The sequence below is a fragment of the Hoplias malabaricus genome, chromosome 2 (genome assembly GCF_029633855.1).
Source record: "Hoplias malabaricus isolate fHopMal1 chromosome 2, fHopMal1.hap1, whole genome shotgun sequence".
In the NCBI taxonomy this organism is placed as follows: Eukaryota; Metazoa; Chordata; class Actinopteri; order Characiformes; family Erythrinidae; genus Hoplias; species Hoplias malabaricus.
The window spans coordinates 16,353,507-16,366,583 of NC_089801.1; the positions used below are offsets into that span (position 1 = coordinate 16,353,507).

Here is a 13,077-nt window from a genome sequence, read left to right on the forward strand (position 1 = left end):
CAATTTTTGAGAGACCTCCCATTTTTTCCTACAGGTAACAGTGAGGGTTACACTAGGGGTTACAGTAGGGTGTACAGTGGGGGTTACACTAGGGGTTACAGTGGTGTTACTCTAGGGGTTACAGTAGGTGTAATGGTATGTGTTACAGTATGAGTTACAGTATTAGTAACAGTAGGTGTTACACTAGGGGTTACAGTAGGAGTTATAGTGGAGGTTACAGTAGGAGTTACCATGGGGGTTACAGTAGAAGTTACCATGGGTGTTACAGTAGGGGTTACAGTAGAGGCTACACTAGGGGTAACAGTAGGGGTTACAGTAGGGATTACAGTGGAGGTTACACTAGGGGTTACAGTAGGTGTTACAGTAGGGGTAACAGTGAAGGTTACAGTGGGGGTTACACTAGGGGTTAATGTGGGGGTTACATTGCTGGTTACAGTAGGGGTTACAGTGGGGTTTACAGTAGGGGTTACAGTGGGGATTACAGTCAGTGTTACAGTGGGGGTTACAGTGGGGTTTACAGTAGGTGTTACAGTGGGGGTTACAGTAGGGGTTACAGTGGGGGTTACAGTAGGTGTTACAGTGGGGGTTACAGTAGGAGTTATAGTGGAGGTTACAGTAGGAGTTACCGTGGGGGTTACAGTAGAAGTTACCATGGGTGTTACAGTAGGGGTTACAGTAGAGGCTACACTAGGGGTAACAGTAGGGGTTACAGTAGGGATTACAGTGGAGGTTACACTAGGGGTTACAGTAGGTGTTACAGTAGGGGTAACAGTGAAGGTTACAGTGGGGGTTACACTAGGGGTTAATGTGGGGGTTACATTGCTGGTTACAGTAGGGGTTACAGTGGAGTTTACAGTAGGGGTTACAGTGGGGATTACAGTCAGTGTTACAGTGGGGGTTACAGTGGGGTTTACAGTAGGTGTTACAGTGGGGGTTAAAGTAGGGGTTACAGTGGGGGTTACAGTAGGTGTTACAGTGGGGGTTACAGTAGGTGTTACAGTGGGGGTTACAGTGAGGTTACAGTGGGGGTTACAGTAGTCTCTAAGTGAATCTTGTGGCTGTGTTCGTAGACTATTTTTATCAATAGTCCAACCTCACTGCTGTCCCCACAGCTCAGTCTTGTGGTGTCTTTTTTCCTCTTTTTATTTGCTGAAGGATAGTTTCTCTTTGTCTGATGATACGCTATCTCTGCCTAACGTGATGCGAGGGGGAGGCCACCGTTAATTTGCGAGGCCTTATGCAGCGTGAGTAGATAGTGTGTTGGGCGAAATAAATGACATTCACTTAAATGCTCCACAAAATAATTTATTTTTTATTGACTGTCCTCAGAATGGGAAGCACAAAATCTTGCCCCACAACTCGTTATTGAAACAATTTGACATGTTGAACATGCCCACAGTGTTTTTAACTCTTTATTTGATTAAACAGATTCTGAGGGGCTGGTTTCTTTTCTCACAAAATGAACAGAGTGAACCCACACTAACAGGAGTCTAAACACATTCATGCATAGAGTGCACTGTGTATTACATCACTTCCATTCGCAATAAGGCACATTATAAAGCAGTAAAGATGAAGACAGGCTCAAATGGACTAACCACTGTTTATAATACATAATATATAATATGTAATATGTAATAATGAATAACAGCAAAAATGAAGCAGTAACAAAAATAATGTAACCTATGGTACTTATGGCAGGTTTCACAGTAGAATGTAGTGAGATACTATCATCATTTATACAAATAATCCAAGGTACTGTTTGGCTGCAGATTTCTTTTTATTCCTTTTTCTCATCAACTGGAAAAGTCTATGTCATTTCTCCACAGATTCACACAGAGAAACTGCTGTTATACTGCCACCTACTGGCCTGGATATGTCAGAGGTTCTGTACTAAACCTGGTGAAACATTGCCCCAGTTTCAGGGACCCACTCCATGGAGCATACCCTAGTTTATTCAGGCAAGGCATAAGCTTTTCCTTATAAAGCCTCCCAACTATGGAATGATCTTCCAGAAAATATTCGGGACTCAGACACAGTCTCAATCTTCAAATCTAGGCTAAAACCTCATTAGTTTAGTTTATCTTTTGGTAGTTTTTATCCCCCACAGATAAAGGCAGCAGGTCCAGGAGGTCCATGGACACAGGGAATTATAGTAAACTGAGATGCTGGTGTCGTCCACCACTTCACGCCTTGTTTCCTTCCAAAGGTTTCTTCCTCAGCTCTGAGGGAGTTTCTCTGTGTCACTGGCCTCACTCACTTGGGGATTTTTACATTCTTTACATTTTTACATCTCGTGTTAAAACTGTGTTTTTACTGAAATTCTGTGAAGCTTCTTTGTGACAGTTGTTTGTGTGTCAGTTGTAAAAATATTGATTGACAAGGCAGTTGGGTATTAATGAGATTCATTTTACAAATATATATTAAAAGAGTAAATAATAATTTTCATAAAAACGGTTTGCTGCTACTTAGCAACTGACTGCACTTTTAATCTGTTGCTTTTTCAGGGTTTTGTTGCAGACAAAGTGAGAGGGAGGCAGCAGAGGCAGGCGATCATTACACTGATGACACGAGAGACACACAATACAATCTTCATCCCACTGATCACCATCAGGGTCGAGAACAGGGCCACGTTAAACTCCACAATGTTGTTCGGCTCTGTACACCACCCCCACCAGTCTTTTCTAAACAGATAACTCTCAGACCTGAGAGAGAAAGAGAGGTAAAAGAACACGGTAAAGGTTGAGAGGCTCTAAACATGCTTTTAAACTGCATGGGTCCAGCTCTACATGACTTGACGTGGCTCGGCTCAGCTCGTCTTACTTAAAGCTTGTCACTTTTCCACTGGCACAGCTCTCCCGCAAAATGGAGCTGGTGTTGTCTCAAAACCTCTAAAGGTAACTGCAGCCTCTGAAAACCACAACAGCGCAGCAGTAGAGTCAGGCGCTGTTTACTCGTTGTGTGGCGTGATGTTGTTGTTGTTGTTCTCTTCAGAAACCCCTCGGGGGAATGTTACAAGCTGCTGCTGAGAGTCGGATTAAAACTAATGTGAAAGCTGCTGTAACTTCAGAGATTTTACAAGCGGTGAGTTTGTGCTGGAGCTCTGTGTTTCCTGGTGATTGACAGGTCTACAGCCAATCAGAGCTCTGCAGGGTTTACACCTCACAATTAGTACCTACTCGACTCGGCTGGAACCCAGAGTGAGCTGAGACTGAAAATGTACATGGTTCCAGGACCAGGACCAGATTTGGTCCGCTGGAAAAGTAAAAGAGCAAAGTTGAGCAGGTTCCATGCCGTGGAAAAGCTCCATAAATATTTTATTCTCACTGTGTGGTTTTAATTAAAGTGGATATCATAAGTGATCATAAATTCACCGTTTTCTGTCTCACAGAAATGTGGGTTAGACCAAATGAATATTCAGCACTAAATGAAGTCACCCCCCTAGACTATAATTATATTTATAGCCCAAGATTATCAGGCAAAGGAGGTGGAGTATGTGTAATTTACCAAAATACCCTAGAAATTAGTCTTAAACAGGTTCTCTCCACTATTATTACAAATCCGGTCACAAAAAAGGACGCATTTTTATTATGTAACATTTACAGACCACCAGGGCCTTACTCAGAATTTCTGAAAGAATTCAGTGATTTTGCTGCAAACCTAGCGGCGTGCAATCATAAAGTTATAATTGTAGGAGATTTCAATATCCATTTTGAGAAGGAAAGTGACCCACTAAAAAAGGCATTTACCTCAATCTTAGACTTTATTGGTATTACTCAAAATGTAACAGGGCCTACACACTACTGCAGTCAGTCACTACTTTAGACTTAGTTTTAACTAGGTCTTAACATAGACAAAATTAATATCTTACAGCAATCCTCAGCAATCTCCGACCATTACCTAATTTCATATGAGCTACGTCTTAGCCATAATATATGTAAGACCCCTCGCTATTCTACAAAGCGTATAATAAAACCATCTACTACCCTCTAATTTATAGAAAACCTCACAGAAATATCAACACCAGTTCCCACTCCATCAGGCCCAATGGAACTAGATGTACTAACTGACTACATAGAAAATACCTGTCGATTTACTTTAGAAAACGTAGCACCACTTAAAAGAAAAAGTATAAGACAGAAAAAGCTCGCCCCATGGTATAATGATAAAACCCGTACTTTAAAACAAATATCACGGAAACTAGAGCGGAAATGGCGATCAACCAAGCTGGAAGTGTACCATTCTGCCTGGAAGAACAGCCTTATAGAGTATAGAAAAGCCCTCACTAAAGCTTGCTCAGCATATCTGGCCTCACTGATCTCCAATAATAAAAATAATCCAAGAGTACTGTTTAGTGTGTTTTCCAAAACTACAAAAAATCAAGCAGGTTCCAAACAACTAATTCCAGCAACTTTCACCAGTAAAGATTTTATGGACTATTTTAATAATAAAATTGAGAATATTAGACAACAAACTCAAGCTACAGTATTAAATCCGACCTGGCTGCCACCCAATGTGACTGATATAAAACATAATGTAATTGTAAAAGAAAGACTTAAAACCTTTTACCCACTCCCATAGTTAGAACTAGAGAAGATTATCACCTCCGCAAACTGTACAACTTGCACACTTGATGCAATTCCCACAAAATTACTCAAAGAAGTACTACCAGCTATTATCAATCCTCTTTTAACTATAGTAAACTCATCCTTTAGCCTGGGCCATGTACCCAACGCTTTTAAACTAGCAGTTATTAAACCTATGATAAAGAAACCAAGTCTTGATGCTAGTACACTGTCTAATTACAGGCCTATTTCTAATCTGCCATTTCTGTCCAAGATTTTAGAAAAAGCCATTGCCCAACAAATTAGTTCATATCTACATAAGAATCATATATATGAAAAATTCCAATCTGGATTCAGGCCACATCATAGCACTGAGACAACTCTAGTCAAGATAACAAACGATTTTGCCTCTGATCAAGGCCACGTATCCTGTTGGTGCTTCTTGACCTCAGCGCAGCCTTCGATACAATAGACCACAATATTCTCATAGAAAGGTTAGAAAACCTGGTTGGAATTACAGAGACAGCCCTATTATGGTTCAAATCTTACTTAACGGAACGTTATCAAGTCGTAAAAGTAAACAATCTAAATTCAAATTATTCTAAAGTAAGATTTGGAATTCCGCAAGGCTCTATTTTAGGACCATTATTATTTACATTATACATGTTACCGCTAGGCACAGTTATAAGGAACCATGACATTAACTTTCACTGTTACGCAGACCACACAGAATTGTATATTTCAGCCAAGCCGATGACAAACACAGATTAAAGAAAATAGAGGACTGTGTAAAAGACGTGAAAGGCTGGATGTTGTGTAACTTCCTCCTTCTAAACAGCAACAATACAGAGGTCCTGCTTTTGGGTCCAAAGGTAGCAAGAAATAAATGATCAGATTTAAATCTTTCCAGTTAAACCTGGTTCAGCAGCAAAAAATCTTGGTGTCATAATTGACCCGGATTTATCATTTGATCAACACATAGGCAGTATCACTAGGACAGCTTTTTTACATTTACATTTTTACCCAGTTCTATCATCACTTCATTGGCTGCCTGTAAAATTCCGTATCGATTACAAAATTCTGTTAATAACATATAAAGTTCTACATGGGCTTGCTCCTGAATACCTTCAAGATACAATTTCCTATTATGAGCCTCCACGTTTACTCAGATCACAGAATACCGTTTTTTTTAATTATTCCCAGAATTCAGAAGGCCTCAGCTGGGGGAAGAGCCTTTTCTTATAAAGCCCTCAAACTCTGGAATGATCTTCCAGAAAATGTTCGGGACTCAGACACAGTCTCAATCTTCAAATCTAGGCTAAAAACTCATTTGTTTAGTTTACCTTTTGGTAGTTAAGAGCTCCAGCACAACGTCAGTTTTAAAAAGCGCTATACAAATAAATTTGATTTGAATAAATTTGATTTGATAGGAAACTTGCTGTGGTGTCATACCTGTATGTAAAAGGTGTGACCCAGGAGCCATAATATAGACAGTAGGGTCCATTCATCATCCCGAACAATGCCACGATGAAGCTGTAGGCAGCACCACAAACACCAACTATTTCCAAGACAAGGGCGAAGACAACCTACAGACCACCAGAAAGAAGTGTGTTTAGATCTGGAACATGTTTCTCAAACTCATGTTTAGATATAACCGCTAATAGCTTAAATATCACCAGAAGATGGCTGCATCTAGAGCCAAGTGATTTTGGATGATCCATAAGAGCAGTGTGTGTGAGTGAGTGATTGGCGCGTGTGTGTGTGTGTGTGTGTGTGTGTGTGTGTGTGTGTGTGTGAGAGAGTGTGGTGTTTATGTGGTCTTCACCTTACAGCACTGATTATTGCAGCACAACCACCTCTCAGAAAGACGAAGGAAAATATCTGGAATCAAAACCTGGATCAAAAAAAAGAGACCAAACATTTCTGAACTATTCACTCTGCATAGAAATTATTATTATTATTATTATTATTATTATTATTATTATTATCATTTTATCCATGTTGAATTTGGTGCCAAAAAATGAACGGGGGGAAAAGTCTGGTAAAGTTGTGAAATGCTACAAAAACATAAATGAGAGCAGAACAATGAGATAATCTGCTTTAAAAAGAGAAGCTAAGTCTTTCAGAAATAAAGATGGGCAAACAGTGAAAGTATAACTTTTTTCAAGAACCTGGGGATGTCATCCTCTGCCACCCATAATATCATTGAATGATTCAGAGAATCCAGAGAAATCTCTGCATGAAAGAGACAGGGTCCAAAACCAGTATTAGACAAATCACAGTCTGAAATTCTGTTTGGAAATCGCAGACGCTGTGTCCTCCGCTAAAGAGGAGAGGGACAGTGGCTTCTTTTAAACACACAGTTCAAAGTCCAGTGTCGGTGATGATGGACACAGAGCATGGGGGACTGTCACATCTGTGAAGGCACCGTTAATGCTGAAAGATATCTACAGGGTTTGGAGCGACATACTGCCGTCCAGACAACGTCTTTTTCAGTGAAGGCCTTGTTTGTTTCAATGAGACCAAGCCATTCCACATTCTGCTTGGACTACAACAGCACGGCTCCTTAGTAAAAGAGTCTGGGAGCTAAACTCGTCCAGACTCGTCCCCCACTGAAAACACCTGGGGCTTTATGAAACACAAACACTGTAATGGAGCCCCCGAGCTGTGGAGCAGAAGCAGAAAACAGTGCACTTTCAGAACTACAGCAACTAGTCTCTTCAGGTCCCAAACGCTCACAGAGTGCTGTTACAGAGGAGCTGAGGAACACAGTGGGACTATGTCACTGCTTTTCTGGAACATGTGTCACATTAAACTGGCCTATTTTTCAAAAAAGGTAAACTTTCTCAGGTTTCACATTTGAAATGTGCTCTTACTGTTTTAAATTTTGGGTTTAAATGTGAACTGTGGACTGTGAGGGTTTTCCTATTGTTATGAATTTTATTATTAATATGATATTATTATGCTCTACATCTGTCTATGTTTTGTTCTTTCTCGGTGTCAGCACTGGCCCATGTTCTGAGTTCAGAGGGAGCTTGGACTCTGACCTATTTGTTCCTAGAATACACACTTAGTGTCTGAACACTAAGCAAAGAAGAGTGTGGGGTGTTTGTAATGTTCCTGTTGTTCTAGGAGTGATTCCAGTAGATCTCACCGTGAGCCCTGCCACCAGTCCCCCCATGTAATACACCTCCTGGGTGATGTTATGGTCCAACAGGTAAACATATGACCAGCCAGGGAACAGCAGGAGCAGGTTACAGAGGACAGACGCTATGGCCAGAGGGTACAGGAATATGGCCGCTATACACAGGCACTTCTGTTTACACATCCTCTCTCTGCAGCTGTGCTCTACAGGAGCCGAGGGGTCAGCACCAGAGCGGAGAAGAAATAATCACAAAACAAGAACTTAAAGTAAACAAAGTAAGTCCTGACAGCGTCTGACTTTTCTGCTCCTCTTTCTGCAGCAACTGGAATTATGGCTCACTGAGAGAGAGAGGGGGGGGTGGTGCAGAGGGAAAGGAGAGCCGAGAGAGGGAAGAGAGACCAGGAAAGGGAAGGGAGGGGGAGATGTATTCTGTTCTGTGCCAAGGCTTAGTTCATACATAGTTGTTCAAAGCTGCTTCTTAGAGAAACAGTGCACATTTTGTGAGGATTAAAAACACAAAATAATATGAAACTCATAGAAATTTTGTTAAAAGGGGCAGTGAAAACTCACACACAAACAAACACACACACACACACACACACACACACACACACTAGTTATTAGGGGCAGTGAACACACACACACAAACACTAGTGATTAAGGTAAGTGAACACACACACACACACACATTAGTGATTATGGATAGTGAATACGCTGTCTACAGGCAGTGAATATAAAAACTAGTGATTCCGGGTGACTTTCTGTGAGGAGTGTGGTGTGTTCTCCCTGTGTCTGTGTGAGTTTCCTCCAGGTGACTGTCTGTGAGGAGTGTGGTGTGTTCTCCCTGTGTCTGCGTGGGTTTCCTCCGGGTGACTGTCTGTGAGGAGTGTGGTGTGTTCTCCCTGTGTCTGCGTGGGTTTCTTCCGGGTGACTGTCTGTGAGGAGTGTGGTGTGTTCTCCCTGTGTCTGCGTGGGTTTCTTCCGGGTGACTGTCTGTGAGGAGTGTGGTGTATTCTCCCTGTGTCTGCATGGGTTTCCTCCGGGTGACTGTCTGTGAGGAGTGTGGTGTGTTCTCCCTGTGTCTGCGTGGGTTTCTTCCGGGTGACTGTATGTGAGGAGTGTGGTGTTTTCTCCCTGTGTCTGCGTGGGTTTCCTCCGGGTGACTGTCTGTGAGGAGTGTGGTGTGTTCTCCCTGTGTCTGCGTGGGTTTCTTCCAGGTGACTGTCTGTGAGGAGTGTGGTGTGTTCTCCCTGTGTCTGCGTGGGTTTCTTCCGGGTGACTGTCTGTGAGGAGTGTGGTGTGTTCTCCCTGTGTCTGCATGGGTTTCCTCCGGGTGCTCCGGTTTCCTCCCATGCTCCAAGAACACACGTTGGTAGATGGATTGGAGTCTTAAAAGTGTCCGTAGGTGTGAGTGTGTGTGTTGCCTTGTGAAGGACTGGTGCTCCCTCCAGGGTGTGTTCCTGCCTTGCGTGCAATGATTCCAGGTAGGCTCTGGACCCACCGACGCCCTGAACTGGATAAGGGTTACAGATAATGAATGAATGAATGAATGAATGAACAATCACTCTAATGAAGTGAACACACACACACTACTGATTACAGGCAGTGAACACACACAGACACACACAGGAAAAACTGGTAGAATTGTTATACAAATTACAGACAATTGTGCTGTTCATATCAAAATACAGTTAAAATCGTTTCAATTTAATTTAATTATTGCTGTTCATTTCCATTAAATCAGCAGAATTTGTGATTCTGTGTTTGTGTTGTGCCTCCCTCTGGTGGCGATACCATGGCGCTACAACAAAAGACCGCTCAGGTTTTGAATGTGTTTATTATTAAAAAGCTCCAGTCAGTGGTCTATAAAATATAATTCTGATATAACAATCTCTTTAAGAGTTCCGCTGTGGTAAAGTTTAATACTGAATCTGTTTATTTCAGTTAAGCCCCGGGCTGTGTGTCACTTATTGAAGTTCCGAGCAGCGGAATAGGTGTGTTTCAGTTTCCCACCCATTTTCAGGGAAGCCGCGCCCACTTTGGACCTATGTAACCAATCCCAGCGCAGGGGGCGGATCCAGAGACAGCCAATCAGAACAGAGAGAGCGTGTCCGCCTGAGAGATGGAGCTTGGGGAAGAACAGAGCGGCGTCCTCAAAGCGTTTCTTTTAAAATATTTGATTCCTGAAAAATGTTACGAGCGGTTTTTTCACCATCTGGATTTCAGCCACGGTCAGCCCCGCTCTCTCCTCACCTCTCAGACTTTACTCCTCATTGTATCAGACTTTACTCCTCACCCTCTCAGCCTTCTCTCCTCACCGTCTCAGCCTTTTCTCCTCACCGTCTCAGTCTTTACTTCTCACCGTCTCAGCCTTTTCTCCTCACCGTCTCAGCCTTTACTTCTCACCATCTCAGCCTTTACTCTTCACCGTCTCAGCCTTTACTCCTCACCGTCTCAGTCTTTACTCCTCACCGTCTCAGCCTTTGCTCCTCACCGGCTCAGCCATTACTCTTCGCAATCTCAGCCTTCTCTCCTCACCGTCTCGGCAGTAATCCCCAGCTCTTTCTCCCTTTTCTTTCCTCGGTAATGTCCTTATATTCCTGGTGTTTCCATTGGTCTAAACCTCTGATATTTAAATGAGTTGTTGTGAATGTTAATGAACCTGTGAAATGTAGATAAACCTCTCAGTGTCAGTGACTCAGTTCAGCAGCAAAAACTACTCACAACTGTTTGAGTGTGTATTACTGTGTGTGTGTGTGTATTACTGTGTGAGTGTATTTGTACTACCGTGTGTGTGTATTACTGTGTGTGTGTGTGTGTGTATGTGTTACAGTGTGTGTGTATGTGTTACAGTGTGTGTGGGTGTATTACTGTGTGTTGTGTGTATTACTGTGTGTGTGTGTGTGTGTGTGTTTTGGGGGACTCAGGTTTTGTTTGCTGTATAAACACACTGTAGATAACTGAGTTCAGGTTTAGGTCATCAGTGGATTTACTGGTTCTGCTTCTCTAAAGTTACATGGTTCTAGATAAGTGTGTGTGTGTGTGTGTTTCAGTGCCGTGTGTGAAGATTGCTGTGAGTAAGGTGATTGGGTTCTGGATCGTGGGAACTCTTGTGGGTGAGTATGTAGTGTTGTTTATCTCCTTTTCTGTGTGTGTGTGTGTGTGTGTGTGTGTGTGAGACGTGTTCTGATCTGTCTGACCCCCCCAGCTCCTGTGTTCCAGCTGTGGAGGGTGTGTCGCGGGGGCCGCTCGGAGGGGCTCAGTGCGGCTGCGGTGGTGTTGGATCTCGTAGCAGTTTCAACTCGCGTCGCTTTCTGTGTCCAACACAACTTTCCCCTCGGGTAACACCCCCCTCCCCCTGTGTGTTAGAGACACACACACACACACACACACAGGTTACACTAACAGAATCCTGTACAAGTCTAAACAGAGGCAGGCACTGCAGTAAACGGCGTGTGTCTACAGAGGAACACAGAGTTTGAGTGTGGGGTTTGAAAATAAGATTGTGACTGAACCAGGTTCCTCAGGTTCCTTTGTGTTTTCAGGTAAAAATATAGACCCTAGGTCTGAACCCTCAGCTGCAGCTAAACACAGACCATGCCACAGCACGCCCCGAGTAACACACCTCTCCCCAAAACAGGCCCCAAACGTAACCTACACGTTTAGAAACTCAGCAGTAAATCAACACCTTCAGGGAGGAGCTGCCAAAGTTCCGCATTAATGTTTTAATCTCTGAAATAAATCAATTAAAATTAAACCAGAACAAAAACTCAAAATACAAATGCCTCAAAATACAGAGGCAGCTTTAGATCATTTCTTTCTCATCATTCCAGTGATTACCATGTTGTTGGCAGTAGACACCCGGTCACACTGTCTGTCTCTCTCTGTCTGTCTCTCTCTGTCTCTCTCTCTCTCTCTCTCTCTTTCTCTCTCTCTCTGTCTCTCTCTCTCTCTGTCTCTGTCTCTCTCTCTCTCTTTCTCTCTCTCTCTGTCTCTCTCTCTCTTTCTCTCTCTCTTTCTCTCTCTCTCTCTGCAGGGCATGGGGTGATAGTGTGTTTGTACTGGTTCAGCTCGCTCTCCTCACTCTCCTCATTCAGCACTACAAAGGACACACTGCTAAAGGTGAGTGTGTGAATGAGTGAGGGAGTGATTGAGTGTCTACAGGAGTGACTATACGTGAGTGGGAGTGAGTGAGTAAATTATATTATAAGTGAGAGGGTGAATGTGTGATTGATTATATGAGGGAGTGAGTGATAGGAGGAGCTAGTCTGTAGGTGCATGAGTGAGTGAGTGAATGGGTGAGTGATAGGAGGTGCTATCCTGTGGGTGAGTGAGTGAGTGAGTGATGTCAGTGTTTGTGTACAGACTGTGTGTGTTTATGGCAGGTGTGGTTATTCTGGGTGTGTACGCCGTGTTTATGTCCGTGCTGACGTCACCTCTGACCCCGCGGACGGTCGTCACGGCAACATATGAGTGGAAGGTTCTGGTGACCATCGCGAGCCGCGTGAGTATGAGCCCAGAACCCTGACACTGACCAATCAGAACACGGCAGGTCATTAAACCGGACTGGGCCCGGCGTTGACTCTGCTCCTCACAGACAGCAGGGGCAGTTCCTCACCACCAGAAGGCGCTGCTCACACACATCAGCCCCTAGCTATGGCAGTTTGTCTGTAACCTCTCTCTCTCTCTCTCTCTCTCTGTGTGTGTGTAGTTAATCCAGGTGGGCTGTAATCAATCCAGTGGTTGTACTGGACAGTTGTCTGGAGCGTATGTGTTTCTGGTGTTTATGGGGTCTTTAGGAGACCTTTTGAGCTCCATACAGGTACACACACACACCCCTGCACACACCACACACACACACACACACACACACACTCCCTCCCCTACAAAGGTTTCTACCATTTAAGTTTTTGTTCCACGGAGAGTTCTCTCTCTCTCTCTCTCTCTCTCTCTGCAGGATTCTGGTCACTCTCTCCATTCTCAGGCGTGTGTTCTCTCCTCCTGTGCCTCTGCGTTCCTCCTGCTGCAGATCCTGATGTTGGGGGAGGGAGAAAGGGATGGAGCGAGGGAGAAGAAGGAGGAGTAGAGGAGGTTATAGAGAGAGACAAGGTGAGGGAACTGAGTTCCTCCACCTCCTCCCACCTGCACAAAGACTGGCCTCCTGTTCGGGGAGAGTGGCGCCCCCCGGTGGCTGGAGAAAGGCTAGTCTCTGTCTGGGAGAATGGAGTACTAATAAAAAAAATTATAAAATAGAAACATAAACTCTGCTCTGTGTGGGATGTTTGAGCTTGTGTCAGAAACAGAGAAAGGAGTGTTTGTGTTTTCTCTGGAGTTTATTGATTAACGACAAACGTTTCTCTCTGTATCTTT

At 43.5% G+C, this 13,077-nt stretch overlaps 2 protein-coding genes across 2 annotated transcripts; one reads left to right on the forward strand and one right to left on the reverse strand.

The window, feature by feature from the left end:
* Positions 1-1,345: 1,345 nt before the first annotated feature.
* Positions 1,346-7,967, reverse strand: LOC136683765 (transmembrane 4 L6 family member 4-like). The gene is made up of 4 exons (XM_066659026.1): positions 7,717-7,967; positions 6,388-6,456; positions 6,015-6,148; positions 1,346-2,702 (listed from the first exon to the last, which is right to left on the reverse strand). The coding sequence occupies exons 1-4, from the start codon at positions 7,888-7,890 to the stop codon at positions 2,501-2,503; spliced, it is 579 nt and encodes a 192-aa protein (XP_066515123.1). The 5' UTR covers positions 7,891-7,967; the 3' UTR covers positions 1,346-2,500.
* Positions 7,968-9,495: 1,528 nt separating this feature from the next.
* On the forward strand, positions 9,496-12,929 carry mpdu1a (mannose-P-dolichol utilization defect 1a). Its single transcript, XM_066659025.1, has 7 exons — positions 9,496-9,938; positions 10,761-10,823; positions 10,916-11,048; positions 11,744-11,829; positions 12,093-12,211; positions 12,419-12,529; positions 12,665-12,929. The coding sequence occupies exons 1-7, from the start codon at positions 9,830-9,832 to the stop codon at positions 12,791-12,793; spliced, it is 750 nt and encodes a 249-aa protein (XP_066515122.1). The 5' UTR covers positions 9,496-9,829; the 3' UTR covers positions 12,794-12,929.
* Positions 12,930-13,077: the final 148 nt, after the last annotated feature.

Excerpts from the sequence above, each read along its gene's own strand:
- LOC136683765 (XM_066659026.1), bottom strand. The coding sequence starts at position 7,890 with ATGTGTAAACAGAAGTGCCTGTGTATAGCGGCCATATTCCTGTACCCT. Across the intron at positions 6,149-6,387 it reads GCAATAATCAGTGCTGTAAG|GTTGTCTTCGCCCTTGTCTT; the intron begins GTGAAGACCACA and ends GGTGGTCTGTAG. Across the intron at positions 2,703-6,014 it reads GTCACACCTTTTACATACAG|GTCTGAGAGTTATCTGTTTA; the intron begins GTATGACACCAC and ends TTTCTCTCTCAG.
- mpdu1a (XM_066659025.1), top strand. The coding sequence starts at position 9,830 with ATGGAGCTTGGGGAAGAACAGAGCGGCGTCCTCAAAGCGTTTCTTTTA. Across the intron at positions 11,049-11,743 it reads CAACACAACTTTCCCCTCGG|GGCATGGGGTGATAGTGTGT; the intron begins GTAACACCCCCC and ends CTCTCTCTGCAG. Across the intron at positions 12,212-12,418 it reads TGGTGACCATCGCGAGCCGC|TTAATCCAGGTGGGCTGTAA; the intron begins GTGAGTATGAGC and ends GTGTGTGTGTAG.